The following is a 24,776-nucleotide window of genomic DNA, read 5'->3' on the forward strand; positions in this document are numbered from 1 at the left end:
TTTCCAAGTTTCATCCATGTTGTAACGTAGTACTTCATTCCTTTATGTGGCTGAATAATACTCCATCGAATGGCTACATCACATTTGGTTTTTCCCATCAGTGGACATTGTGTTATTTCCTATCTCATTTAATCTTAACAACTCCTCCCTGACGTGCTTTGACTGCTCCCATTTTATAGGTTAAAATGTGAGGCAGAGAAGCTAAGCAACACAAAGCAATTTCTGTAAGTTGAATGATCAGTCGGTATCAAAGTTTATTGTAAGAAACCATAAGCAATAATAAAGTAAGTGTTGGTTTGTTAAACTCAAGTTGTAGGTTCAGGCAAATGATGGATAATTGATTTGTGCTGAGTATTAATATATCACAGACCTTCCCTTTTTTGGACTGAGAGTTGGCTAGATTTCCCTTGACCTTAAAATACTGCTTTGCTATCAATATTAATTCACATTAAGGCCAGCTGCTCAATGGTAGACACTACTTTATAGGTATTAATAAGACTTGAACATTTGGGAAGATATTTTAGATAAAGGTAGGACATTGATTTGTAGCTATAAAGCAGATGAATGTCAGGTTTCAATTTTTAGTTTGAAGTTATCATACAATCAAAATTTAGCATAAAGCAAAGTTTTATATTCCCTCTCCTAGTATGACTACTTCATGGCCTTTGGTCATAGTTTTAGTTTTGCCTTTAGAAAAATCTAGATAGCCATTGATGATGAGCTGAGTTATCTGAACAAAATACTCTGAACTGAAATATTTTGTATATTCTGTAATTACACGGTTGATTGCTTTTTAAAATGATCCCTTTGATTCCATTTTGTAGGATTATTGAACATGGGGAAGGAGGAGGCCTCTCTTGAGGAAGTACTGGCCTATCTCAACCAAATCTACTGTGGGCAAATTTCTATTGAAACCTCCCAACTTCAGAGCCAGGAGGAGAAAGACTGGTTTGCCAAGCGATTTGAGGAACTGAAGAAAGAGACCTTTAGCACAGAAGAGCGAAAACATCTGTCAAAACTAATGCTAGAATCCCAGGTATAAAAGTGCCTGTGAATATCAATGGAATAGGGTGGCTCATTTTCTACAAAGATGCATAAATATTGAAGAAAGGGAATTAAAGCATGTATTTACCCCACTAATCCCATTGCCTCGACACAACAGACAGTATAACATGTGCTACTTAATTCTAAGTAGAAAAAGCTAGATCGCCGAACACCAGAGCTGTTGGTTCTCTTCAGAGTCAAAATGCTTTTTATATATTTGCCTGTTCACTCTCGAAAAGACTGCAAAATCCTTAAGCTCTTCTCTTCTTATTACCTCAAGCAATCAAAGAAAGCTATGCACGAAAGCTCTTGGTACAAATTAATGAAATTGAATCTGTCAGGGCTTGGATCAGGCTCTGGTATATCAAGACGACAAGAAAACTGTTCACAGTAATTTGGATAGTTGGATGGTTTGCAGCCTTGAGGAAAGAGTACTGTAGAGGCCTCTAGTAAAGCTCAGGGGCTGGGAGGGGCAGAATGAAAGGCCCAGCCCTTGCTTCAGAAGAACATTCTTTTTTTTTCCCCCAGAAGAATACATTCTAAGAGGCTTCCTCTGGGGCTAAGTTATTCTACCACTCATGTTATTTTCTCTGCCTTCCCACTGCTGCCTGGTGTCCTTGGCGAGGCGTTCTTGCCATGCCCTGAACTAGTCACGTCTGTCTCTGGAGTACATCATGAAGGGGCATTGCTGCACCTTGTTAAACTAGCGTAGGGTCTCCTCACAACACACTGAAAGGTGTCTGACTTGGACCTGAGTAGCTGGCTCTCTTCCAACAACAAATGTGTTTGATGTGATGTTCCACAGGAGTTTGACCACTTTTTGGCCACCAAGTTTGCCACAGTGAAGCGGTATGGGGGCGAAGGAGCCGAAAGCATGATGGGCTTTTTCCATGAGTTGCTGAAAATGGCAGCCTACAGTGGGATCACGGATGTGATTATTGGCATGCCCCACAGAGGGAGGCTTAACTTATTAACAGGCCTTCTGCAGTTTCCTCCAGAGGTAAGATACTTTCTATGGTATACAACTGATTGTAACAGAATAGAGCCGACAATAATCATTCCTTAGAAACCCAGTAAAGCTCTGCGCCGTTGGCCCGGGGGATAGCTTAATGAGTTGATGGATAGATCTGGTATTTGAGTTGATTTTCTGTGTCTTCTTATATGGATTCTTTCTCTCTCAGGGAAGGTAAAGGTTAGTTTGTTTTCTCAAGGATGACATGAATAGATAATTTCTGTTCTTGGAAGCATGCTCTCCTAATGTAATAGAAATCGTTCAAACAAACATTAAGATCTTGTGATTGCTTATAATTTTACCTTCCAAGAAGTCCGTTTTACTTTCCATTGATGTGCAGAGTTTATACTGAACATCCTCTATAAAACTAATAATACATTGTTATCCTCAGAGACCACCACCTGAGAGGTTTTATAGGTAATTGGATCTTGGTGTTCCCGTTCTGTCCGACTCAGCGGCTCTGTTCATCTCTCAAAAGACTGGAGAGTTAGGGCTGTAGATTTTAGGTCCAAGAACATCAGGGTGACTTGGAATTTAACCAGATCATGGCTGCTGTGTGTGGGTAAACCTCACTACTGATCTTGGCCAGGAGATTAAAAGTAATTGTGTTACCATTAACTGTGAGAGTTAATGGAGTGAATAGAGCCTATGGAAGGATACGTTACCCTTAAACCACTAGAAGGTACACGTGACGGTATGTCTGGGGCTAAGCTTTACCACTACTACTCGTACCTCAGGTTTTCTGATGCCAAGAGATTGATAGTCAGCTCTTAAAAGACAAATACTTTTGAAAGGCAGACTAAACAGAATAAAGTGATTGACAGGGGCACCTGGGTGGCTCAGAGGGTTAAAGCCTCTGCCTTCAGCTCAGGTCATGATCTCAGGGTCCTGGGATCAAGCCCCGAATTGGGCTCTCTGCTCAGCAGGGAGCCTGCTTCCCCCTCTCTCTCTCTCCCTGCCTGCCTCCCTGCCTACTTGTGATCTGTCAAATAAATAAATAAAATATTAAAAAAAAATAAAGTGATTGACAGATGGAGGCATGTGCTGAAACACAGGCAGAAATCCCTAAATGAGAAATTATGTTCTTAAAGTATCACAGAAAAAAACACAACTGAAAAGTGCTGAATTATATGTGATCATATTTGTGAGAAACATGGATGTACCCATACTGTGTAAGGGTGTGTGCTCCTGTTTGTCCATAGGTCAGTAAGAAGCTTTGGGGTCATTCAAACCATTTGGGTAAATGAGGACAACATGCTGTCTTTGGTAACTACCGTGGTTTGAGACCTGATTTTTCTTACTTACTAGCTAAAGACCTTTAAATTAGTAAGTTTCTCTTGTGCATTTTTCAAGTGGGTAGTAATGTTTATTTCGAGGTAGACTGGGAAAATGAAGTGAAGTCCTTTGAGAATTGGACAGTAGAACTTTTTAGGCACGACTTGAGCTAATCATGGATGTCATCTTGTGTCTAAATGGGATTAAGTTCTGTCCTATCATTTTCCCATCTACCCCCCCTTTTTAAAAAGATTTTATGTATTTAATTGAGAGAGAGAGAGAAAGAGAGCATGAATGGTGGGGAGGAGCGGAGGCAGAGGGATAGGGAGAAGCAGGCTCTCCATTTGAGCAGGGAGCCTGACATGGGGCTCCATCCCAGGACTCTGGGATCGTGACCTAAGCCGAAGGCAGATGCTTAACTGACTGAGTCACCCAGGTACCCTTTCCTGTCTACCTTTAACAAGTCATAAAAAGTTCTTTCAGAGAATATATTCTAACAGGTGTATTTAAGAAAAATTATTTTGCATATTGCAAGGCAGAGATAACTAACAGTTTACTACTTTACTATCTACATGTCTAAATAGTCATGTTAGACTCCTCTCAAAGTGTTGGTATTTCACGTGATGGTGAAGATCTCCAAATAATTCTGGGCATTTGAGCAGTTAGGAGTTTGTGCCTTTCTTTTTTAACAATGCATGGTGATCTGGGGTGCCTGGGTGGCTCAGTGGGTTAAAGCCTCTGCCTTCCGCTCAGGTCATGATGTCAGGGTCCTGGGATCGAGTCCCGCATTGGGCTCTCTGCTTGGCAGGGAGCCTGCTTCCCTTCCCCTCTCTCTGCCTACTTGTGATCTCTGTCTGTCAAATAAATAAAATCTTTAAAAAATTAAAAAAAAAAGAATGCATGGTGATCATAGTTATACAAACATAGGTATAAAGTTTTTTCAATTGTATGATTTAAACTAACCACTTCTTCTCTGGTCTCCATTGTGATAAAAGACATTTTTTTCTTGTGTATTTTTTCATAACAGCTGATGTTCCGTAAAATGAGAGGCTTAAGTGAATTTCCGGAAAATGTTTCAGCCACTGGAGATGTCCTGTCTCACTTGACCTCCTCGGTTGATCTGGATTTCGGCGCGCACCATCCCCTCCACGTGACCATGCTGCCTAACCCCTCGCACCTGGAAGCCGTCAACCCCGTGGCGGTGGGGAAGACTCGTGGAAGGCAGCAGTCTAGACAGGATGGGGACTACTCTCCAGATAGTTCTGCTCAGCCAGGGGACAAAGTCATTTGCTTACAGGTACTTGTAGCTTCAGGAAGTGAGGCAGGAGGCTGGGGAGACCAGGAGGAAGGAAAGGGAGATGGTAGATATTCAAGATGAAATTGAGAAAAGATGAAATTTTGGGAAAAGAAGATTGGGGGGCTTGTTTTTAAAATTAATAGCAGATATGAGGTCCAGTCTCAAGGCAACTGACTTTAGACTCAGGTTTCACTCTGTGGGTTTTGTTTTGTTGTTGTTGTTTGTTTGTTTGTTTTTGAAGAACCACTTTAAACATTTTTAAAAGTTAAATTCATTTAATTAATATATGATGTATTATTGGTTTCAGAGGTATAGGTCTGTGATTCATCAGTCTCATATAATACCCAGTGCTCATCACATCTCATGCCCTCCTGAATGTCCATCACCCAGTTCCCGCATCCCCCCAGCAACCCTCAGTTTCTTTCCTATGCTTAAGAGTCTCTTATGGTATGTCTTGTGTTTTCCTTTCTTGAGTTGTGTGTGTTATTTAAGGGAGTATTCAGTGGTATCCCTGATGCTTTTTGGAGGACAGATTTTATTACTTTTAGGAAACTACGTGGTCTCCATATATCTAACAAGGCTTGCTTGTTTCACAATAAAGGTCTTGGGGCACCTAGGTGGCTCAGTCAATGAAGCACCCTATCAGGTCTTGATCTCAGAGTTGTTAAGTTCAAGCCCTACATTGGGCTACATGCTGGGTGTGGAGCCTGCTTAAAAAAATACTAATAAAATAAAATAAAGGTATAGGTAAATCTATAAGGCAGGAGAATATTTGGCTACATAAATGAATACCAACTGTATCTTATTATCTCATATTATTTTTCATGAGCCAGAAACTTGTAGTAAGTAAATTGGGGGTAGGCAGCATTGCATTTGACTACAGTATGGTATTTTGAAATGGAAATGTTACATTGTTAATCATTCTCTTTACCTGTCACTTGACTTAATTCACAATACTCTAAAGTATTTCTGTCATTCATGTTTACCCAGTGCGTGAAGCAGGTCTTCGCATGGACTTCCAAAGTAAGAGGTGAAAGTGGCATATTCTTTAAAGTGCTGAGCAACTGACTGCCCTCTTTTGTCTATTTTGTGTTCCAAAATTATTTTGCCCTGCTGTGTCTGTACTTGTCTTGCCTTGTTCAAGGACACAATTCTAACTTCTTCTGAGAACTCTAAATTTGGATCCTATAAAATCCTGGTAGGTGAGATTCTGGATGCTACTTTTTCTGCCTGTCTTCTTTTTATCTGGGTCCTGAACCTGGTGAAGGTAGATTGTCCTTTATGATGGCTGTGTGTCTAACCCCTGACCATGTTTCTAACCCCTTGGCCATGTGTCTAACCCTCAGCCGTGTGTCTAACCCCCTGGCTGTGAGTCTAACCCCCTGGCCTGGGCAGCTCCCGCCTCACCCAGCATTTGTTTGTACTTATGGACCCTTACTCCCAAAAAGCTTTATGGGGCATAGTGGAGTGGGTTCTCTTCTGATTTAAGAAGAAAATAAAATTAGCAAATGGCACATGTGTGCTTTAGTACCAAGAATCCAAAGACCATGATAAAAACGATGCAAGTTATGAGCAGATGTTATGTTCTTTTTCTGAGAAATTTTTGTTTGAGAATGGTTGACACCAGATGTTATGTTCTTTTAGAGAGGGAGAGAGAGGTGGGGGGCAGGAAGGAACAGAAAGGGAGGCGAGAGAGAAGATCGGAAGCAGGCCCCACCCTCAGCACTGGGCATGGAGCCTGATGCAGGGCTTCGTTCCACAACCCTGAGATCATGACCTGAGCTGAAATCAAGAGTTAGATGCTTAACCTACTGGGCCACCCCCCAGATGGTATGTTCTTAACAATGCCTCTCCTGTAACATTTTTGTAAAGGAGCAGAAGAAGCACACATCCCTCCCTTTTCCTTGCTTTACTGAACTCCACTTACACTGATATCCCCCAGAAATTCCATCATCAAGGAAGAGTGTTCAGATGCCCAGAGCCCTTGGATCTGGTGGCTAAGAGTCGGACTTTACAGTGTAATGTGGTACAGAAAAGACAAAGAATGTGGAATCAAGAAGACAAGTTCAGATCCTGCCTTTTCTGCTTTCTGGCTTGGTGTGCTTGATTCTGTTACTTAGGGTCTTTGAATCTGATAGCTAAATGGGAGTATACTACATTCTTCATAGTGTTCTGAGAATTAAATGAGACCATGTACATAGTTAAGTTCCTTGATCCAGGAGAAAGGCTTGGAAGGGTGGAGAAATACATAGAAAAAAACCCAGAGGTACCATAGAAGGCCCAGTGTCTACTCCAATGTGAAATATACACTCTTGGTGAACCTTGGTTTATTCATGTATAAAAAGGACAGTAGTGACTTTCTTATCTGCAACCCTCCCCCCCAACTCGAATGGGTTAATGCTGTGGAGATAATGTAAGGGTTTGTTATTACTAGGTATAGATGCTCCAAAATGGAGGTCATCCATATAGTCCCTAGTCAAGGGAAGGTGTAGCCTGGAAATGTCACTTCTGCAAAGCAGTACTTCCTTTCTTAGCCAGAATATTCTATTTACATTTTTAAAAAATGACTATTTTAAGGACATTTTCAATGTCCTTTAAAAAAAAATCTACTTCCAAGTATTCTTCCTTCACACATTTTTAGGTCTTTTACTTCTGTTATTGTTAGAATTGCAATGGTCATGTTCTTAGGGCATCTGAGATCATTTTATTCGTTAGTCCATCATTTCAGTATTAGCCTTTTGTTTATTTTTTACTGCAATATATTTGATAATAACATTACATAAATTTAAGGGGTATAACATGTTGATTTGACAGGTAATCTCCTTTTAGCCTGAAGTCAGTAGAATTCATATCTTCTAAGATCTTCTAAGATCTACAGTTCCCTTATTATTTGCATTCAACTTTCTCTAAAAGAGATTTCTCTTTTCCTCTACCGCTTTCCATCCATCAGGTTTTGTGGTGATGTTGTGATCTAACAGACTTCAAATGGTTTGGAAGAATAGCACATTTCAGATGTTGTGTGGTAGTATTTTGTTGGTTCCTTAAAGCATCCTTTCACTCACCTGTGAGAGACTGTCCCCCGCTGCCTCCTGTCTTTGCAGTCACATCACTCTTCTTTATGTTCCCAGGGGTGGCCAGTACACCCATTGGGGACCAGGAGATGCAAGGTGCACACAGACTCTCTTTAGATGTGGATGATTGAGGAGGAGAGAGGGTTCAAAACTATGCACTGTTCCTCATGTCTTGCAGTCTTTTTTCCTGAAAACTGTGCTGAGCTGATTTTCCTTCCATACCTCCAATAGCCCTTCCTTCTGTGGTGCTGTTGTTTGTTCTAGAATGTTGATGGTTATATTAGAAATGATGAGTGTGAGTGTAATGTGGTGGTGGGTAGAATGGGTTCACCGGTTGTGGTCACAAGAAGAAAAGGGCTTTGAAACCTGCTTGAGATCAGGCAACCCTTCTAGAAAATCCTGTACAGAACCAGCAGAGTTTTGGGAAGGCAGGGGAGCAGTGAGAGAGAGCATTGTTGTTTTTATTCCTCTTATTATTTGAAAACAATTTATTCCAAATTGGAAACACAAATTTCTACACCCCTTATATTCATTTTCTCATTTTCTCCATGATTTAGGTTCACGGTGATGCATCTTTCTGTGGTCAGGGGATTGTTCCTGAAACATTTACGTTGTCTAGTCTCCCACATTTCAGAATAGGTGGGAGTGTCCATCTGATTGTCAATAACCAGCTGGGTTACACCACTCCTGCAGAAAGAGGAAGATCTTCCTTATACTGCAGTGACATCGGTATGTGACACAGGGAGGCAGCCCTAGAGAAACATCTAGTTCACTTAGAAGAGTGAGCCTTTCTGGTTATCCCATTTTAAATTTTGGATCAGATGGGCTCAGTAGTCACCAACAGTGCTACTAACATTCCTTGAAAAGTCTGAGTGTGATCTTTGAATCCAGGGAAGTAAGACAAGAGCGGAACTGAGAGGCTGCCATCTCAAATTGTCCAAGAATCCAGTTGAATGATGTGGTGAAAACCAGGGATCAGTGCATTTGGCACAACACCAGGGTACTTGTCTTTAGGGGATTCAGACCTGGGGTACCCAAAGCCCTTGTCAAGAAAAATAGGTTCAACCAGTGAATTTGGCTAAGTGGTCTTGGTTAGAAGTCAGATGTGAGGAAGCCAAGTTGACTCATTTTATCCCAGAAATCGGGCAGTATGAAGAGAAAGGGCGTTTTTTGTTGTTGTTGTTTGTTTTGTTTGTTTTTTTAAACCCATCACCCAGTTCACAGAGTAATAAACTGTTAGGTGGTAGGAACTCTTCCGTTTTTGCACCTAGGTCCTGGCCTGGATGCCTTTTGGGGCTATCTGTGTGAATTTTCTTTTAAAGATCATTTATTTTTAAGTAATCTCTAAACCTGATGTGAAGCTTGAACTCACGACCCCAAGATCGAGTCTCTTGCTGCTGTGACTGAGCCAGCCAGAGATCCCTATCTACGTGAATTTTTTCTATGTGAATTTTACTCACAGAGTAAGTCACAGAGCTGGGACATGATCTCTTTCCTCTCAGCTAGGCTCCAAAGTATGGGTTCTTAACCACCCAGCCAAGCTACCTCTGAGTATGTGGGCTGCCTCCCCACACAGGCAACAGGAGTTGGAGGTGGGCTAATGTCATATGGGGATAGCTGGCTGGTTTCATCTGTCTTCTCTGCCTCAGGAAAGCTTGTGGGCTGCGCCATCATCCACATCAATGGAGATAGTCCAGAGGAAGTGGTCCGTGCCGCACAACTGGCTTTTGAATACCAGCGCCATTTCCGGAAGGATGTGATTGTTGATTTGTTATGCTACAGGCAGTGGGGCCACAACGAGCTGGATGAGCCCTTCTTCACCAACCCGGTCATGTACAAGATCATCAGGTACAATTATAAACCTTTGTTGAAGATCCCCTTGCCCCCATAGGGCTCACATTATTTTTACTATTTTTATTAGATGCTCTGAAGTAGGGTGACCAGCTCCATGGGTTGCCTGATGCACACAACTTTCGGTGCTAAAACTGGGACAGTCCTGAGCAAACTGGGGTGGTCATTCTGTGGGTCCCAGGAAAGGTCCCCATATTCTTCAAACTCTACTCATTTGCTTGATGAATAAACAAAGGCAATTTACCAACATCACTTGGCAGATGGGAAACAAGTAGGAGGACTTGGGCAGAGCCCATAGTATGCCATCGACAGGACCAGAAACTGGTCCACTGTGATTCACTTGGTGCCTCAGCAAGAGGTAACATGACAGTTGTAAGGTATCTTGGGAACTGTGCTGTCCAATATGGAGGCCACTATCGTATGTGGCTCTTGAACACTTGAAATATGGCTGGTCCTGCTGGAGAGGGGCTGTAAGTGTGATATACACACCAGGTTCCAAAGACTTCATCTGTCAAGAAAAATGTGAACTATCTCAGTACTTATTTTTATGTTGATGAAGTGTTGAAGTGACCATATTTTGCACATATTGAGTTAAATAAATTTGTTATGAAAATTAATTCTACCTTTTTTTTTAACCCTTTCTAATGTGACTGGTAAGAAATTTTTAATTACACATTGGCTCATGCTACATTTTTTTTAAAAGATTTTATTTATTTATTTCACAGAGAGAGAGAGATCACAGGCAGGCAGAGAGGCAGGCAGAGAGAGAGGGGGAAGCAGGCTCCCTGCTGAGCAGAGAGGCTGATGTGGGACTTGATCCCAGGACCCTGAGATCATGACCTGAGCCAAAGGCAGTGGCTTAATCCACTGAGCCACCCAGGCACCCCAATTGAGTGACATTTTATAGGTCATTCTGGTCATATGGAGCAGATTGCTCTTGGAAGAACAAATCTGGAATTTAGCTCCTGTATGGCATGAAGTGGCTCAGGGCCTCATTTAAAAAAAAAAAAAAAGATCTGTCTGGTCTACCTCTTTTGTCAGGACTGGATACAATAAAGTATGTGAACAAACTTGTAGTTTAAAGTATTATGTGAACATAGAGTATCATTATTATTATTGTAAAACCAAGGTACTGGTTATTATGGTTACTGGATTATTAAAGCCACCAAAAATGGATGTTGGTGACTTTGAGTTCAATACTTTTTGAAATAAGGGTGTAGACAATGTAGGTCAGTCTTGTAAATAACTGTCCGGAATGTTCATAGAAAAACTCTACTAATTATTTCTACCTTAATATAGACAAAGACTTATAAAGATGGATTTGTTTTTTCTTGCTTACTTGGAAGAGGTTGTTTACTCCCCATTGCCTTTAGAAAAAATAAGATATTGGAGTGAAGGTTACATAACATAAAATGGATCACTTCAAAGTGAGCAATTCAGAGGCATCTAGTATGTTCACCGTGTCGTCCCACCACCCACACTCTCTAGTTCCTGAACATGTCCTGCATGCCTTCTTACAGTGATGTTGCTCTGTGATACCTTTGACAATGACTGTGTCTGTCACTCTTCCACTGCTGCAAATCAGATTGACTTTTCTCCCTTGTTTGCTGCACAGAGCCCGAAAGAGCATCCCAGACACCTATGCAGAGCACCTGATTGCCAATGGACTCATGACCAGGGAAGAGGTGTCAGAAATCAAATCCTCCTACTACTCGAAGTTAAATGACCATTTAACCAATATGGCGCACTACAGCCCCCCAGCCACCAACCTGCAGGCGCACTGGAAGGGTCTGGTCCAGCCACCAGCCTGCATTAGCTCCTGGAACACGGGTGTGGCCCTCGACCTCCTACGGTTTATTGGTGTGAAGTCGGTGGAGGTGCCGGAGGAACTCCAGATGCATAATCATCTGCTGAAGACCTACGTGCAGGTAGGGAGCCTGACAGTTTCCGGTTACTGTTTGTTTGTCTCGAGTCACAGAGAAATCAGTGTGGATCTGGTCTTTTTGAATTAGTGTTACTGATGGTGGGTCACTAGGTTCTAGGAGCTGCGCCTAGTGATGTTTTGGTACTGATAGTCACTGAGCTTTGATGTGTCCACTTCTTTTTTCTTTCTTCTTCCCTTCCAGTGCACATATGTGGTTTAGTACTGAGAGTCAATGCAGTTTGGTACTGAGAGTCAATACTACTCATTTCCCTCTGTTTATTTATGTATTAAATGGTTAATATATCACATGCACATGGGCAGCGTGCCCATTAGCTCAAGTACAGTGGCACAGGAATGCCTGCTTTGATTTTTCTGACCAGTGAACAGAAAAACACTTTCATTTTAGGGGGTAGCTGAAATAAAAATGAAGAAATTCAACATGTATACCCCAAGGGCAACCATTTAGAGGCTAATGCACATCGCAGTTTTATGTATTGTCTCAAGTTAAATATAGATTGAAGTTTTAGTTGTCCTGCGCCTCAGGAGTCCTAGAATGTGGGACTCTCTGTGCGGAGATGGGGGAATCAAGGAGCTAAAGGCCTTTGCCTTTACTTAAACTTGAACAGAGACACTGTCCTCTGGATGACTGTTACAACGCTAACTTCATCTTTAGGTTTTTTATTATACGTAAAGAGACTTTATTTTTTTAAGACTTACTAATTCGAGGTGTGGAGGCAGAAGGGGCAGAGGGAGAGAATGTCTTAGTAGACTCCCACTGATTGGGGAGCTCCTTGATCTTACAACCCATGAGATCGTGACCTGAGCCAAATCCAAGCGTCAGATGCTTAACTAACTGAGTCACCCAGGCACCCCAGGCGCTGAGACTCTTAAAACAGTCTATGTACTTGCCATCCAGCTGAAGAACTAGAATATTAGAAGGATGGTCCCCCTCACGCCCTCCCTGGCTCCATCTCCTGTCTTCCATGCAGAGGTTAGCCACTAACTTGAGTGCCTGCTTGTTTTGCCTGTTTGAAAACCTAGAACTGCTATCCTGTTCTGTTTCCTTCTGCAATTTCTCTTTTACTTAATATTATGATTTTGATATTTACTGTTGTTGCATTACAGTTTTTAGACTCAGTGTGAAAAAGGGGGTAGACTCTTAAAAGTGTCTTTTTTGTTTTTTTTCCCGCCCTTCCATTTTTTGCAGTCCAGGCTGGAGAAAGTGATGGATGGAACAAAGTTAGACTGGGCCACAGCAGAAGCTCTTGCCTTGGGCTCATTACTTGCTCAGGGTAAGAAGTTTCTGATTAGCTGCACAGCTGGTAGGGAGTGCTTTGTATGACATTTGTTATATGTGACCCCTGAGGTTTTGAATTAGAGCTATCTCCCATCGTTATCATTGACTAGAGAGGCTCTAAACTTTTCTTACTTTGGCAATATTTAATCTTAGTATAACTCATGTTGGTAATCTTCATCAGGGAATAAATGACAGAGCATTTCTTGCTGGGAAACAAGGCTCTGTGCTGGATGAATTGGAAAGGTATTTTCCTCTAAAGATTATAGAGCAAATGATAACTCTCCATTCTTGTATATTCTCACATTACCCAGACTTTTGAATATAGCACAGGTATATTTTAATCATGATAATCTCTTTGCTACAGAAAATTCTCAGGATGAGCTGATGTGTTAAGAATTCAGGGTCACCGTCCTTGTCAATACTTAGGTTATTCATGAGAGTCTGGATTTTTTTTTTTTCCCTGCCTGTTTTCTTAAGGTTTCAATGTCCGTCTGAGTGGGCAAGATGTTGGTCGTGGAACTTTTAGTCAGCGGCATGCAATGGTTGTTTGCCAGAAGACCGATGATGCCTATATCCCTCTGAACCATATGGATCCTAATCAAAAGGGGTTTCTAGAGGTAGGATGTCTTATTAATCCGCTGTAAAACCCAGGTGCCGATAATTATAGTTACAAGATTCTTAAAGCAATTAGAAACAGATGTTAGCTGTTTTGAGTTTAATCTTTTTTTAAAATTATTTAAAAATTCCAGTATCATTACCATGCTGTTATATTAGTTTTGGATATACTTCCTACATCGCCCAGTGCTCATCTAGATAAATGTACTCCTAATCCCTTCATTTATTTCCCCCATTCCTCCATTCCCCCATCTCCTCATCCACCTATCCATCTCCCTTCTGGTAATGACCAGTTCGTTCTCTAAGAGTCTGGTTTTTTGTCTCTTCTTCTTTTTTCATTCATTTCATTCGGATCTTAGATTCTGCACATGAGTGAAGTCATATGGTATTTGTCTTTCTCTGACTGACTTATTTCACCAAGCTTTATACCCTCTAGAGACTACTCAACCATAAAAAAGAATGAATTCTTGCCATTTGCAACAACATGGGTTTAATCCTTTTTGAAATAAAGGGTTCTGAATGGGTAGAGAATGGAGGTCTATACACTTGGGATGGAAGGAGCATACTAGCAAGCAGACTAGAGCTGTTTCACTCCAGCTACGTATCTGTAGTCTTATAAATGTCAAATGGTTGTTCATTTTGTTAATCCAAAATTGATGTTGTGGGGCACCTGGATGGCTCAGTTGTTAAGCAGCTACCTTCGGCTTGGGTCGTGATCCCAGGGTCCTGGGATTGAGCCCTGCATTGGGCTCTCTGTTCAGCGGGAAGCCTGCTTCTGCCTCTCCCACTCCCCCTGCTTGTGTTCCCTCTCTCACTGTCTCTTGGCTCAGTTGGTTAAGCGGCTGCCTTCGGCTCAGGTCATGATCCTAGCATCCTGGGATCGAGTCCCACTTCGGGCTCCTTGCTCGGCAGGGAGCCTGCTTCACCCTCTGCCTCTGCCTGCCACTCTGTCTGCCTGTGCTCTCTCTCTCTCTAATAAATAAATAAAATCTTTAAAAATAAATAAATAAATAAAATCTTTAAAAAAACACACACACATGAAACAAAATTGACATCATAATCTGGGTGTTGCTGAATTCATTAAAGTAAGCCAAAGATGTGGATAACAAGTCAACAACAAAAAAGCCATGGGGCACATGGTGGGCTTAGTACATACAGCATGAAACTCTTGATTTTCAGGTTATGAGTTCAAGCACCACAGTAGGCACAGAACTTACTTAAAAAAAAAAAAAAAAGTGCCCAGATTCTCAAGGCTACCTTATTTTCTAAGGCTTAGTGGGCTTGACAAATATATCTGTTACCATATATTTCTGTGTGGTGGTCACAATAGAGTTAAAGGCAGGGGCTGGGTCTTTTTATTTTTCTCTCTCCAACAGCTGGCATAGTGCTGGCCACATGATATTTATTAAAATAAATTATCCTTTAAGGTACGCTTAGTGGCATGTCATCTTTTTTCCTATTCTAACATTTGTTTGGGTATAATCTCGAGCTTACTGATACTCAATATTTAAAAAAATTCACTTGTCAAAAGCAAGATGCCAGAACCATTACTTAAAAGGACACAAAGCTCATCTTTTCTATACATGAGTCTGAAATCTACCCCTGGATCAAGTCAGATTGGGGATCCAGACACTGAAACGTAAAGTAGCCCCTCACCCCAGTGCCCTTCTTTGAATTGTGCCTTGATATATAGTATCAGTTCATTTTGAATATTACTATCTAGAAAGCCCCAAGTTAATGCCTTGCATCTCTCATGAGGACGCCATCCAAAGATTTCATTAGTTATCTAATACCGTGCCTTTGTATGAAGGCCCTGGAGGACCTGCTGCTCGCTTGTGGTACTGAGAGGGGTTGCAGCTCACTGAGTAGTGGTTTGTCTTTACTGTGTATGCATTGTAAGTGCTTTGACCGCTCGGCCTTTCCCAGTCCGCAAGGGCTCCCAGGAAGGGGTGGAGGCCATGGGACCCTGGGTGACCGTAGACCACCAAGGCTGTCTGTCCCCTCTGTGCTGCATCTCAATTTTTACCTTTCTTCTCTCTACTTACATTTACACTATCACACTGTATATTATGTATCCATCTCAGATGCTTTTGGGAATAAATAAAACCATTAATAAATCCAAGACAGGAAGGTAGATGTGTGAATACAAGTGTATAAAGTATGCCGAATGCAGAGGTGAAGGTGTAGCCAGTCTACTTGGGAAGTCAGGAGAGCGTGGGGGAGGAAGCCAGATTTGAGCTGGGGCTGGAAGGACACAAGGAGTTGCCTAATCTGAAGCACATAGGGAGAACATTCCAGGTGGGCACAACTGTACACACAAAACCTTGTGAGGTGAGAGGACAGGGACTCCAAATAGCGTCATGTGACTGGAGGTTCAGTTGCAAAGTGGGTACAGGGGCAAGGAAGAGGAGCCTGGCCTGACTCTGCACATTGTGAAAGACTTGGAATGTTATAGAAGCTGGAAACCTTGGAGGAATTTTGAACAGGTGATCAGGTCTTAATATCAGACAGAGCCCTCCTGATGGTACTTTGGAAGCTGAAGGTGGATGAGAATTTTGGGCAGTTTTTCCTGTCCCAGCTTTATTGAGGTAAGGGCAGTTTCTAAGGAGGGTTCTCAGTTGCTCTAGGCAGGAAATCGTGGGGACCTGAATTAGGGCAGAAGTGGTGCAGATGGAATATGGGGCCAGATTTGAGAACAGCGATAGGACTTAGTTGTAGATGTAGGGAGTGGAGAAGAAAAACTAATCTTGCTTATCTTCTTGCTTCCTAACTCAGACATTTGCTATATGATGGTGGCATTCACCCAGCTATAGAGTAAAGAGAGGGAACGGGTTTGGTAAGGAAAGATGATGGATTTAGTTTTGGACATTTGCCTTCAAGGTGGCTGAAGAACGTAGAAGTTGCTGTCCATTACAGAAAGGCAATTAGATGTGTATGTCTGGAGTTAATAAAGGAATTTAGTCTTGAGGTACACATTCGGACATCATCAGGGTGTAGAAATGTTTGAAACCACAGGGGTGGGACTATCTCCCTGGGAGAGAGCAGAATAGGAAGAGGACTGGGGGATAGGGTCCTGGGAAAAACAGTTTTTAAGGTGCTGGCAGAGGGAGAAGTTTTTCCCAGGAGAGCACCCAGAAAGATAGGAGGACAACTGGGAGTCGCTGTGTCATGAACTGAAGGAGGGAGAAGTCAGATATGAGGAAGAACAACATGGCCGCTGGATTTAGCAACTGGAAGGTCAAGGGTCGACCTCACATAGATCTGTTTTTGTGGAGCGGTGAGACAGAAGCTAGATTGTACTAGCCTGAGCAGTAAACAGGAGTTACAGAACTGGAGGCAAGTGGATTAGATAATTCTTCTAGAAGCTTAATGGTGAAAGGAAGCTACAGCTGTAGACCACTGGTCAGGGGACTGTTTCTTGTTGCGTTTTTGAGTATTGATTTCTATCTGCTATGAAGGGAAAGTCATTGAGGAGAGGTTCAGAAAACAGGCATTAGGTGATGAAGCCAGTGAAGAAGCAGAAAGGAAGAATGGATTTAGAACATTGGTGGGTATGTCAGCGTTGAGTAGGAAGACAGATGAGAAGGTGAGGACAGACAGAAGGTAAGGGTAAAGTGGTCAGTCTAAACCCTGTTTACAATGCACTCATAAATCTGAGAAATGTAGTTGTCTTTTAAAAATTAAGTTAACATATAGATTATAACTGAAATCAAAAGAGAAATCAGAAAAGATAAGATTATTATACATATTATTATATATAATCCTACCATGCTTATAAATCATCTATTTTTATTTTTCTGTGTTGTCACTGAGTGCTTAAACATATAAATCACCCATTTTTATACTTTTAGTCACAATTTTTTTTCCCAGAGTTGTTTTTGTTTGTATGTTTTGTTTTTGTGTTTTTGAGAGAAAGAGTGTTCCCTCTCAGGGTGAGGGGCAGAGGGAGAGGGAGAGAGACTTCTGGTTGAGACCGGATTTCCTTTGAGCATGGAGCCTGACACAGGGCTTGATCTCACAACCCTGAGATCATGACCTGAGCTGAAACCAGGAGTCGGACACTTAACTGACTGAGCCTCGTAGGCCCCTCCAGAGGTGGTTTTTTTTTTAATAAAAGATTTATTGAGATAAAACTTTTTGAATTTAGTCTCTCAATGTATACAATTCAGTGGTTTTTAATATATTCACAGAGTGGTGCAAACATCACCACTATCTAGTTTCATAATGCTTTCATCACCCCCAGAAGAAACCCATACACCCAGTAAGAGTCTCCCCATTCCTTCCTCCACTTTGCCGCTGACAACCATTTATCTACTTTCTGTCTCTATTGATTTGCCCGTTTTGGACTTTTCATATAAATAGAATCCTACAATGAAGTGGCCTTTTGTGACTGGCTTCTGTCTCTTAGCGTCATGTTTCCAGGGTTCATCCATGCGGTAGTCTGTGTCACTACCTCATTCCTTTTTATTGCCAACTAATATTCTATAAATACATGACTCTTACAGATACCTTTGAGAAACAATTTCAAACGAAGACAAAATTACAAAAGAGTTTAATGTACAATACAAAAGGAACTTTTTCTCCTTCTGAAATATTTGAGACCTCAAGTTGGAAATACCAGGTTGCTCACCTCCTGCCGTGAATGTATATTTCCTGCAAACAAAGACCTTAGCCGCCACCACGGCAGTACGACCATCCACGTCGGGAAATGAATGTCAAAACATGACTACCATCTCATCCTCCAACCCCGTTGAGAATCATGTTGCATTTATTTCTATTTATTTATTTATTTTTTTAATATTTTATTTATTTATTTGACAGACAGAGATCACAAGTAGGCAGAGAGGCAGGCAGAGAGAGAGAGGAGGAAGCAGGCTCCCCGCTGAGCAGAGAGCCCGACGTGGGGCTCGATCCCAGGACCCTGAGATCATGACCTGAGTTGAAGGCAGAGGCTTAACCCACTGAGCCACCCAGGCGCCCCCATATTTCTATTTATTTTTTATTTTTTAATTCTTTTAGTTGAAATACTATTGACACACAATGTTGTATTAGTATAGGTGTACAACATGCCGATGTGACAAGTCTGTATGTTACGTGGTGCTCACAAGAGTAGCTACCATCTATCCCCTTATGCTCTTCCAATATCATTGACAATACTCCCTGTGCTTTACCTTTCACCCTGTGACTTATTCATTCCATCCCTGGAAGCCTGGGCTTTCTACTCTCTCCCACCCATTTTGCCCATTCCCCATTCCCCACTCCCCTCAAGCAATCACCAATTAGTTCTCTTGTGTTTATAGGTCTCTCTCTGCTTTTGTTTGTTTTCTCGTTTCTCCTGTTTTTTAGATTCCACATATAAGCGAAATCATTCAGTATTTATCTTACTCTGTGTGACTTATTTCGCTTAGCATCGTACCCTCTAGATCTACCCCTGTTATCCCGTGACTGAGTAGAATCATATTGCCTTTAACTGTCCTGTCTTTTTTGCCGCCTTAGAGATCTAATTTTATATTCTGTTTTTCTTTTTTTTTTTTTTTAAAGATTTTATTTATTTATTTGACAGAGAGAAATCACAAGAGAGGCAGGCAGAGAGAGAGGAAGGGAAGCAGGCTCTCTGCTGAGCAGAGAGCCAGATGCGGGACTCGATCCCAGGACGCTGAGATCATGACCTGAGCCGAAGGCAGCGGCTTAACCCATTGAGCCACCCAGGCGCCCCCTGTTTTTCTTTTTTATCTGAACATGTCATGATGGTTCTTTTGCTTTGTTGTGCAGATAGGATGTTAGAATAATGGATTCTAACCAAAGGTAGGCCTTCGTTTGGTAACTTCCCCTCCTTTGTTTTGTGATGTCTATTTAAAAGTTTGTTTTACTCTCAGTAATAAAAATAGGTTATCTGAGAAGTTAATTTTGCTTATCCTTTTTAAAGATTTTTAAATTATTATTATTATTTTTTAACATGGGGCTCAAAATCATGAACCTGAACTAAAGACCTGAGCTGAAATCAAGAGTTGGATGCTTAACTGACTGAGCTACCCAGGCGCCCCTTATTTTGCTTATCCATAAAGAAAATCTTTAATGCCCATATTCCATTCTTTTCCTCCTTCTCTCTTCATGCCAGCTTTCCCCAAATGCGTCATTCACAGAGAGCAATAGATCTCCTTTCTTAAAGAAATGGGAGATGACTGGAAAGAAAGTTCCCCTCTGGGCCCCTCCTCCCTTTTGAGAGGTTTATGATGCTTGACTGACTTTGTGTCCCCTGTCCTGGCATGAGGGTGTTTCTGTTCTCTTCCTTTGTATTAGGTCAGCAACAGCCCGTTGTCAGAAGAGGCTGTCCTGGGATTTGAATATGGAATGAGCATTGAAAGCCCCAAGTTACTGCCCCTCTGGGAGGCTCAGTTTGGTGATTTCTTCAATGGTGCTCAGATCATTTTTGACACGTTCATCTCTGGAGGTTGGTGTTGGCATATGCGTGTGGCATGGCCCCAGCCCTTTGGGGACAAATGAATGGAAAGGGGCATAGCTGCCTATGAGGTGCTGTAGCACAGCTCCTCAGGAGAGTTGGGAGGCTACCTTGCTCTCTGCTGGGGCCTGGCAGCTATTGGATGGTAATGAAAGCCGCCAGAGGGCTGGGGGCCACTCTGACCATAGGCAGCACCTTCTCCAGGGGAGGGTGCTTAGCTGTAGGGAACAGGGCATGTACCTGCCAGCTCCTAGGCAATGGACTTTTGGGTCTGTGCTTGGGACGTGTTGAGGAGCTGTGACATGCAGGCAATGGTGACACAGGGAGGATTTGTGCTCAGAGCAAATGGCAGCCTTGAAAACCCACTTCCCTGACCCAGGGATATTTAAGTATCTGAAAGCTGGTACTTGTGCATCTTTATTGTATTTAATCACCATTTACAAAAGCAGAACCTGCTTATTGCAAAATTCAAAGGTACATAGTAAAGGACAAGTGTGAGTTCCTGTTACCCCATTTTCTGGGGGGAACCACTCTTGGAATTTGCACACTTCAGGCCTCCCTTTGCTGTGTTTCTCTGCAACTTTATAGTTGTGAGGAAGAAAAGTGCTGGGACACCTGGGTGTCTCAGTCGGTTAAGCATTTACCTTCAGCTCAGGTCATGATCCCAGGGTCCCGGGATCCAGCCCCACATCAGGCTCCTTGCTTAGTGGGGAGCCTGCTTCTTCCTCTGCCTGCTGCTCCCCCTGCTTGTGTGCTCTCTCTCGCGCGTGTGCGCACGCGCTTGCAAGAGATAAATACTTTTTTTTTTTTTAATATTTTATTTATTTGACAGAGAGAAATCACAACTAGGCAGAGAGGCAGGCAGAGAGAGAGAGGAGGAAGCAGGCTCCCTGCGGAGCAGAGAGCCCTATGCGGGACTCCATCCCAGGACCTTGAGATCATGACCTGAGCTGAAGGCAGAGGCTTTAACCCACTGAGCCACCCAGGCGCCCCGATAAATAAATTCTTTAAAAAAAAAAAAAAAGGAAGGAAGAAAAGTGCCTTGAGGGAACTCACTGGACTTTGACATGTACAGAAGCCATCCTGGCGTGTCTGCTCCCTCGGCTGAGGACAGTGGCCCGTGTTGCAAGTGGTATGTGAGGAAACACAAGATATACCTGGAATCAGAGATACATGCTGTCCTTGAACCTGGGTCATTCCCCTTTTAATTTGTGTTCCATCTGCTAGAGCCTATTCAGTGAACATGTCCTGTAGGGTTTCAGCCAGCAGGATGGATATCTTCCTCCGAAGCCTGGAACACTGCTGGAAAGTGCGTAGAATGGAAATGATTTTAGGGGGTCAGACAGCAAACTAAATTTGTGGCACTACCCAGGTCACCTCAGGCCGTTCTGTTCCTGCCTCAGAGAGGTCTTACTCCCTGTCATGTGCTTTTCCAGGGGAGGCCAAGTGGCTCCTACAGAGTGGCATTGTTATTCTCCTTCCCCACGGGTATGACGGTGCTGGACCCGACCACTCCTCTTGCCGCATAGAGCGTTTCCTGCAGGTACGTCTCATGCCTTCTGGATTCCAAGAAATGCTTCCTGCTTCCTAGATGGTTTGAAATAGAGTTGCCTCCTGTAGATACTTCACGCACACCTCAAACGAGAGGACTTGGAAGATTTGAATGACACAGATTTCATGCAATGTCAGTATTCCTTATCAGCCTGATGCCTGGGTATACCAGCATCATGGTTGTATAGCCATTAAAGTGGTTCTTGTATGGCAGAGGTCAGGGTCTCCCAAACCAGGCTGATTGTCAGAATCACCTAGGGAGCATTTTGTAAATAGAGATACAGGGACCAACACCACATCAGATTCTTCGGAGTGAGGCCTAGGAATCTGTATTTTTACTTAAAAAACTTTTTTTTTCAAGTAATGATCGTATTTTTATAAAATGATTCATGATCACCAAAAAAATTTTAAATAACCACCCAGAAATAACCACTGTTATTCATTGGTAAGGAGCATTACCTGCATCTTTTTCTGCATATGGCAGAATAGGCAGGAAAATTTTCGAACACACAGAAGTTAGAAGATTTTCCAGTGAACGTTCATAGGCCGACCCCTTAGAGTGTACCATTAATATTTTATTCTACAGTACTGGTTTATCACAACTACTCATTATCATCCTTCTGTCTCTAAACCTTTATTATCTTATGCATTTCAGAGTAAATGGAGACACCTGTATACATCCACTTAGTATGGGAATATCATTAGTCATTTTGGCATATGCGCCAATAAAATACACAACTAGATGACAGGTCAGTAGAAGGTAGACAGAACAGTAGATAGATGCATAGTTATATTGGTAGATGAAAATGCAGAAAAATGATTTTATAAAAATTAGGATACAGAAATAAATGGCAGGTAAATTAAAGATGGTGCGTGACGCAAAGAGAAAAGTACATTTTGGGGAAGAAATTACAGGATATGTACACACCTGTGTGGAAGATACAGTTTGGAAGTTGTCAGATATAGACATGTTTCCCTTAGGACAGCCTGAGGTCCTTGTGATTGAATGAGATGATCTGAACATTTGCTCCTTTTTTCCATTTTTTCCCTCAGATGTGTGACAGTGTCGAAGAGGGGGTAGATGGAGACACGGTGAACATGTTCGTGACACACCCGACCACCCCTGCACAGTATTTCCACCTGCTCAGGAGACAGATGGTTCGGAACTTCCGAAAACCCCTCATCGTTGCTTCTCCGAAGATGTTACTCAGGTTCCCTGTAAGTAGAAAAAACTAGTTAGGAAGCGTTTTTCCTTTTGTCATTAAAAAAAATTTTAAAGTCAAGCTTGTTAACATAGAGTGTATTATTAGTTTCAGGGGTAGAATTCAGTGACTTATCAGTTGTGTCTAACACCCAGTGCTCATCACATCACGTGCCCTCGTTAATGCCTATCACCCAGTTACCCCAGCCCCTCAACCCATCTCTCCTCCGACAACCCTCAGTTTGTTTCCTACAGTTAAGAGTTTCTTATGGTTGGCCTCCCTCTCTTGTTTTCATCTTATTTTTCCTTCCCTTCTCCTATGTTCCATCTGTTTTGATTCTTAAATTCCACATATGAGTGAAATCATATGGTATTTGTCTTTCTCTGACTGACTTATTTCACTTAGCACAATACCCTCTAGTTCTGTCCACATTGTTGCAAATGGCAAGATTTCTTTCTTTTTGATGGCCGAGTAACATTCCATTGTGTATAAATATACTGCATCTTTATCCATTCATTGGTCGATGGACATCTGGGCTCTTTGCACAGTTTGGCTATTGTAGACATTACTGCTCTAAACATTTGGGTGTATGTGCCCCTTCGAATCACTATTTTTGTATCTTTTCGATGAATACCTAATAGTGCTGGATCTGAGGGCAGTTCTATTTTTAACTTTTTGAGGAAACTGTTTTCCACAGTTTGCATTCCCACCAACAGTTGAAAAAGGTTCCCCCTTTTCCACATCGTCACCAACACGTCTTGTTTCTTGAGTGGTTAATTTTAGCCATTCTGGCGAGTGTGAGGTAGTATCTCATTGTGGTTTTGATTTGTGCTTCCCTATGATAAGTGACGTTGAGCGTGTTTTCATGTGTTTGTTGGCCATTTGTATGTCTTCTTTGGGGAAATGTCTGTTCTTGTCTTTTGTCCATTTCTTGACTGGATTTTTTGTTTTTTTGGGTATTGTGTTGATAACCTCTTTATAGATTTTGGGTACTAGACATTTGTCTGATAATCTACTTCCATTCCATAAGTTGCCTTTTAGTTTTGTTGATTGTTTCCTTTCCTTTTTATCTTGATGAAGTCCCAATAATTATTTTTGATTTTATTTCCCTTGCCTCTGGAGACATGTCTAGTAAGAATTTGCTGCTGCTGAGGTCAAAGGATTTTGATGGATTTCTACCTCACATATAGGTCTTTCATCTGTTTTGAATTTATTTTTGTGTATGATGTAACAAAGTGGTCCAGTTTCATTCTTCTGAATGTTGTTGTCCAATTTTCCCAGCACCATTTGTTGAAGAGAATTTTTTCTGGTGGATATTCTTTTTTTTTTTTTTTTTTTTTTTTAAGATTTATTTGTCAGAGACAGAGAAAGCACATGCAGGGGGAGTGGTAGACAGAGATAGAAGCAGGCTCCTTGATGAGCAAGGAGCCCCATGTGGGACTCGGTCCCAGGACACTGGGATCATGATCTGAGCCAAAGGCAGACACTTAACTGACTCCGCCACCCAGGCGTCCCATCCATTGGATATTCTTTCCTGCTTTGTTGAAGATGAGTTGACCATATAGTTGAGGGTCCATTTCTGGTTCTCTATTCTGTTCCATTGATCTGTTTGTTGTTTTTGTGTCAGTACCATACTGTCTTGCTGATTATAGCTTCATAATAAAGCTTAAAGTCCAGAATTGTGAGCTCCCAGCTTTGGCTTTTTTTCAACATTACTTTGGATTTTGGGGGTCTTTTCTGATTCCATACAAATTTCAGAATTGTTTGTTCTAGCTCTGTGAAAAATGCTGGTGGTATTTTGATAGGGATTGCATTGGATGTCTAAATTGCTATGGGTAGTATAGACATTTTTTAAAAAAAGATTTTATTTATTTGAGACACAGAGAGAGTGAGAGAGAGAGAGCAAGAGCTTGGGCAGCTTGGGTAGGGGGGGAAGGAGCAGGAGAAGCAGACTCCCTGCTGAGTAGGTAGCCCAACATGGGGCTTGATCCCAGGACCCTGGGATCATGACCTGAACCAAAGGCAGATGCTTAACTGACTGAGCCACACTACCCCAGGTAGTGTAGACATTTTAGCAATATTTGTTCTTCTAATCCATGAGCATGGAATGTTTTCCCATTTCTTTGTGTCTTTCTCAATTTCTTTCATAAGTGTTCTATGGTTTTCAGAGTACAAAT

The 24,776-nt window shown here is 42.0% G+C and overlaps 1 protein-coding gene across 1 annotated transcript in view; it reads left to right on the forward strand.

Moving 5' to 3' along the window:
* The window catches only part of DHTKD1 (dehydrogenase E1 and transketolase domain containing 1), a 54,244-nt gene that overhangs the window by 19,067 nt on the left and 10,401 nt on the right, over window positions 1–24,776 (forward strand). The window contains exons 3-13 of the mRNA XM_046012908.1: window positions 825–1,036; window positions 1,850–2,044; window positions 4,359–4,628; window positions 8,257–8,428; window positions 9,349–9,547; window positions 11,166–11,478; window positions 12,682–12,766; window positions 13,249–13,388; window positions 19,687–19,837; window positions 21,283–21,389; window positions 22,451–22,615. Coding sequence (XP_045868864.1) covers window positions 825–1,036; window positions 1,850–2,044; window positions 4,359–4,628; window positions 8,257–8,428; window positions 9,349–9,547; window positions 11,166–11,478; window positions 12,682–12,766; window positions 13,249–13,388; window positions 19,687–19,837; window positions 21,283–21,389; window positions 22,451–22,615 — 2,009 coding nt within the window. The remainder of the gene's footprint in view (window positions 1–824; window positions 1,037–1,849; window positions 2,045–4,358; window positions 4,629–8,256; window positions 8,429–9,348; window positions 9,548–11,165; window positions 11,479–12,681; window positions 12,767–13,248; window positions 13,389–19,686; window positions 19,838–21,282; window positions 21,390–22,450; window positions 22,616–24,776) is intronic.

Source organism: Meles meles, chromosome 7 (genome assembly GCF_922984935.1).
Source record: "Meles meles chromosome 7, mMelMel3.1 paternal haplotype, whole genome shotgun sequence".
In the NCBI taxonomy this organism is placed as follows: domain Eukaryota; kingdom Metazoa; phylum Chordata; class Mammalia; order Carnivora; family Mustelidae; genus Meles; species Meles meles.